This window comes from Xiphophorus couchianus, chromosome 21, assembly GCF_001444195.1.
Source record: "Xiphophorus couchianus chromosome 21, X_couchianus-1.0, whole genome shotgun sequence".
In the NCBI taxonomy this organism is placed as follows: domain Eukaryota; kingdom Metazoa; phylum Chordata; class Actinopteri; order Cyprinodontiformes; family Poeciliidae; genus Xiphophorus; species Xiphophorus couchianus.
The window spans coordinates 19,702,378-19,707,879 of NC_040248.1; the positions used below are offsets into that span (position 1 = coordinate 19,702,378).

The window sequence follows — 5,502 nt, forward strand, 5'->3', positions numbered from 1 at the left end:
TGATCTGAAGTGTTGTTGAAGAAAAAGCTCATCTGAAATCTGCAAAGCTCATCAGACACTACGAAGCTGTTAGAGACTGATTAATACGTCTCTTTTGAGATTTTTTTAAAGTTTAAAACAATTTCAAAACGTTGCATCCTTGTTTTTCTTCCACTTCCTAATGAGGCACTACTTTGTTTTAACGTGTAACACAAGATCCAAATGGATAATACTGACGTTTGTGATTGTACATGTCAAAATCCAGAAAGTTTAAGATGTGTGAATATTTTTGCAACCTATTGTACATCAACAGTAGCATATTCACTGGCACAGCAGCACAAAAGTCTATGCGAAGGGCATATAAAATCTCAAATGGCTTAAGTTTTTTTTTTTTTTTAGTACAAGAATTGTAGCACTTAAGAATTTCATCAGAGAATTTAATTTAGATTAAATGCCGGCCCAGCTGAACGATGAAAGCATACACAAAAGACACTTTGGTGGAAGAAGAAAACAAAACTCTTCATCATACATGCTTTTGTCTTTGGTTTAAAAAAAAAAAGGAAAAGCCATTTCACAGTCAGTGTGCAGTTCTCTTTACGAATCCAAGATATGAGTCGGGGAGCTTTTTTCAAAAAGAAGAAGATCAAGAGCTACAGTATCTCTTTACACAAAGATAAGCCCCTCAGCTCTACAGCAACTCAGTCATATCGATGACTCATTTCAATCATTTTGTGTAAATTGTTTAATGTGGTTTCACTGGCTGTGTAAACACAGCGACACATCCTCCTGTCCTTAACGGGCGAGTGTCAAAATTAATTTCGGCTTCGATCAAGGTGAAACTAAAGCCGAAGCAGAGCGCAGAGATCCTGCGGGGGCAACAGCTAACTCTCCTCTATTTCCAGTGTGGAAGTGTGCTGATGTTTGTGGTCCTCTTGATCCCTCGGAGGCCCTGAAATAGAGTGACAAGCTGTCGCCGTAAATACTGGGCCCCTATGGGGGAGCATAATTACTTAGTGATCCTATGTCAGCTTTTAGGGGCCTTCATAGTGTCCTTCACTTTGCGGGAGGACTCTCTTTCCATGTATGGGCCGGGTGACGGCATTGCCTCTCGTTTTAGTAGAACCATCTGACCTGGTCCGGTGGACTTTGACCTCACTGATCCATGCTCAAAAGCAGGGCTATCTATGTTGGGAATCATATGGAGGGATTTGAGACGAGGGAGCGAACAGAGTCCAGGTCAAGACTCGGCTTTGTTGTGGACAGTGTTGGGGGTCAAATCTGTATGGAAACAAACAGCTGGGCTGCATTCTTGTAGGGTTTTTTTTTTCTTTGAAATCTTTAATACCCCCCAAGAACGACGCTTGCTCAAAGACGCCTTATTCAAAACTCTTCTGTCATTGCTAACTCTGATTCAGGAGGTAGGAGGATTTTTGTCGTAGCGTCACAGAGCACGTACCCTAAGAGAGAGGGCAAATAATAAAAAAAAGCAACATAATGGATTATGATTAGAGCGGCACTAAAAAAAACAAAACAATTTCCAACTTGATCACCCCTAACCAGTGTCCAGGCAGCTAGAAAAGGAAAGATTATTTTTTTTCCAATCAGTAAACACATCATGCATAACAACTACCAGGTCATACAAGTGCTCAAATTCTTTTATAGGCGTATGAAGTGAAAAAGACTCAAGGTTATTTAGTAATTTTGTACTTCTGCAGTGGTTCATGACTGACTTGTTTGGAGTGCAGAAAGCAGCAGCCCATTCTGATTGGTGCATCTCTAATTATGATGTGTTGTGTCTGATGTTTATGTCTCCATTTCAGATTCTCAAACTAAACAGCAGCCTGGGTTTAAAGGAAAAACACATTGCTGTAGTACGGGGAACTACAGTAATGTGTGCCTAAAGCTCACACCCACTCTGATCTTTTCTCCTGACCACCTTCACCGCTTTGAGGCTCAATACCGTTTCCAAGTTCAAACAGCGAATACTGACCCACTCTCCGGGTGCAGACTGAAGTTGTCATGGAAACATCCTTGACCGGTGCTACAGATTCCCCAGAGGGTGGTTTGAGGTCCAGCCTGGGTGGAGGTGGGGGTTTAAGTTTGTTGCGTTTGCTGACTCTAATGGGCCTTGGCGTCCCTATGGTCTCCTGGGGGCAGAGGGCGACCTCGCTGCCATTCCTCTCCAGAACCTCCTCTTGGGAGATCAAGATGTCTTTGTTACCACTGTTGCAGCACAGAGGCTCTGAAGAGCAAGGGTGCGCGCAATGCCCCAGGATGGACGCCTTCGGACTTGAATGAAATTTCCCACCACTCCCGTGCCTCTTCCTGAAACTTTCCATTTTCTCGGATTGGGCCTCTATATCTTGCTGAGTAGAGGATGTGCTAGGATCTCTGCAAGTGGATGCCACACCGGCAGAGAGGAAGCAGCGCTCCTCTTCAAATATTTTCTCAACCTTCCTCTTCCTCTTGGTGTTGTGCTTCAGCGATCGCTTGACGGCCCAAATGAAATCCAGAACATTGAGGAAAAGGGACAGAGCGGCCACAGCGAGCATGAAGTTGAGCATAACCGTCTTCTCGGTGGGCCTGGAGATGTAGCAGTCCACCTGAGTGGTGCACGGAGCGTGCTGGCACAGGAATCTCCTGGGGATGTAGAACCCAAACATGTAATAATGAGCGGCCCCAAATCCGGCTTCCAACAGCGTCCGGAACAGCAGATGGAGGATGTAGGCCCCTGTGAAGCACCTCAGCCCCCCTCTCTGCTCAACTGCCACTGGCACCTTGTTCACACACATCTTGTTGAACTGCTCCTTGTGGACCTTGAAGAGTTGGAAAGCTTTGGCATGTCCGGTTGAGTTCAGAGCCACGGAGAGAGCGTTGCACACCTTGTGGATGACGTAGATGACAAAGATGACGTAAGGCAGACACAAGGCGACGAGCTGCACCAGCCAGAAACGGAAGAGGGAAACGGGCGAGAAAAGATCATAGCAGATGTTTGCACAACCGGGTTGGATGGTGTTACAGACGAATCTCTCCTGTTCGTCCTGGTACAGAGGGTATCCGGCAAAGAGGAGGATCAGGACCCGGAGGAAGAGCATTACAATGAGCCACACCTTTCCTGTGAAATAAATAAATCAAAACATTAATATGAGAAGAAACACAACCTTTGAAAATGGTTACGTTGACATTACTTCATTGAAGCCTAAAACATCCAGACTGTTTAAGCGATATAAAGACAAGAGAAATCGACTCACCCATTAAAGTGATGCTGTGACTGACGGAGATAAAGAGGACCTCAGAGACACTTGATTCTACCATGGTTACTCGGCCTAATGCGCTAAAAACTCTCAAAATAAAGTTGAAAAAGTCCTGCAGGTGACACTTCACTCTACATTTTTCAGCTCATCCATTTTCCACCTCTACCATTCCCGCCAAAGGTCAGCTGGAGCTCAGTGTGCCCAGTCCTTAAGGTTGAAATCCTTCCTGACCGACTCCAACAAACCAAGTTTGACAGACCAAATGACGTGCTCCGTCTTACTTCTTCATCTGCCCTTTGCAGCCAAACGCCTGTTGCCAGAAAACAGAAGACAGGCGCACGCTCTATTGTCGGTCTATTCTTAACACGTTTGCAGAAGCACGTTGCCGTCCTGGCATCGCAGAGATATTTTTGTGCTGTTGGCTCATTCTTACAACAAGCCTCTTGGCTTACTCGCTCCAAATTGGACTGGTCCTGAGTTTTTGCGGACAATGACCAGCATGCTCACATTGACTCCTTCATAATCCTGGAGGAACTTGCTGCAACATAGATCAGTCACAGAACATACAGGTGTGTGGACTTTGGAATCTCGCTCATGAAATAAAACCAGGTTTTAAATTGTCGTTTCCCCTCAAGTGACGCTGGTTTATGGGGGGAGAAGAATTAAAGTTGCTTCTTGTAGGTTGCACAGGAAATAAAAGTGTAATTAATCATTAATCAGATGAGAGACAGGAGCTTATTTTAGGACCACTGTTTACTTTACTAAAGACAGAATCAGAAGCAATAGAGATCTCACAATTTAAAACTCAGTGGTGGGAGAATTTGAGTTTTCCTAAAACTGAAAACTTATGTAAAAATTATTTTATGAGATACCTTATTGAATAAATATATGAATGACAAATCAGACAAACTTTCATTTTTTGAGTCTCTCAGCAGAGGTTAACTACACTTTTATTGTGTGTATGTTGCTGCAGGTATGAGACACAGATCACAGGCTTGAATTATTAAAGCTCTGTGGATTATTCCACTCGCAGTTGTGAGTCAGGGTCAGTGCAGTTTATTTCAATTCAATTCGACTAACACTTTCACTCAGTTTGCACAGTGGCAGTCTGGGGCTTTAAAGCTATAACTGACATGAAACAATGTGAGATTAATGATGTCTTGGTCTGATTTCATCATTTTAAAACGCATTCCACTGATCTCTTCCTTCAGATCAAAGCTCCACTCCAGCAGGAGGAAACGCTCCAAAGTTATTTACATAAAGTTGGGTTGTGCACAAAAACGACACCGATGATCAGGAGAAAGAAAAAAATAACACATTCAAGACCTCATAGTGGAAACTTGACAGAATGTGATTGTTTTGCAGGTGCCTCTTTGTCTTTAGGTGGTGTTAAGTTTAAATTAAGCAAAAACAACAACAAAAAAGTGCAGATAAAGTCAGACAGGATGTACTGCAAGAGTGGATTTGCTTTAATTCTTGCTGTATTTTCTTCCTAAACATTGCTTCAGAGGAGGAATGGAGACATAGAAATCACAGTTGAAAACACAGAAGAAAAAAAAACAAAAACTATTTGACAAACTGAGAACAAGAATAAAAGCAAATTAGACTCACTGGGATACACAAAACAAAACTACAGAATACAATTTGCTGAAAATGTCCATGGATGAGAGGGGGGGAAAAAAAGAAAGAGTTCAGATACAGCAGTGGACTGTTAGCATGGGAATTCTGATCGAAAATGAGCATCTCAACGCAAAAACATTTGAAATACAGAGGAATGAAAGTAAAGAAAAAAGGAAACTATGCAGAGGTAGAGCTCAGTGATGTGGCACTCATCTAGCAACCAACCATCGAAGCGCCTCCACCCCCCGGTCTTCACTGTGAGAATAGTACGTTTTCCACCTTAGAACTCAACAAAGCTGGCCGCACGGCAACAACGCTCAGCTCTTGCCGTTTAAAACACCGGGGCCTCAACATATGTACACACACACATATGAAATAAATACGATATACAATCTTTGAGGACAGTTTGCGCAACTCTAGTAGCATCACTTTCCTACAGACACTTATGAACTCCTCCTCATTAACTAATGTGCAAGTGGACTGAGAAATTGCAACACACTGGAAATCATCTTCCTTCATTTCTCCTCGACTTTGGTTCGGTTCTTTCCCTTCTCACTCATGGAGGTCAGACGTGAATGGCTGACTGGTTCCTTAGCGGTTTGGCAGACGGTGGAGGCCGTCAATGAAATGCACATAACGTGGAAAGTAC

General features: G+C 43.3%; 1 protein-coding gene across 1 annotated transcript; it reads right to left on the bottom strand.

Moving 5' to 3' along the window:
- Positions 1–1,316: 1,316 nt before the first annotated feature.
- gjd4 (gap junction protein delta 4) lies at positions 1,317–4,566 on the bottom strand. Its single transcript, XM_028005121.1, has one exon. The coding sequence runs from the start codon at positions 3,072–3,074 to the stop codon at positions 1,884–1,886; it is 1,191 nt and encodes a 396-aa protein (XP_027860922.1). The 5' UTR covers positions 3,075–4,566; the 3' UTR covers positions 1,317–1,883.
- Positions 4,567–5,502: the final 936 nt, after the last annotated feature.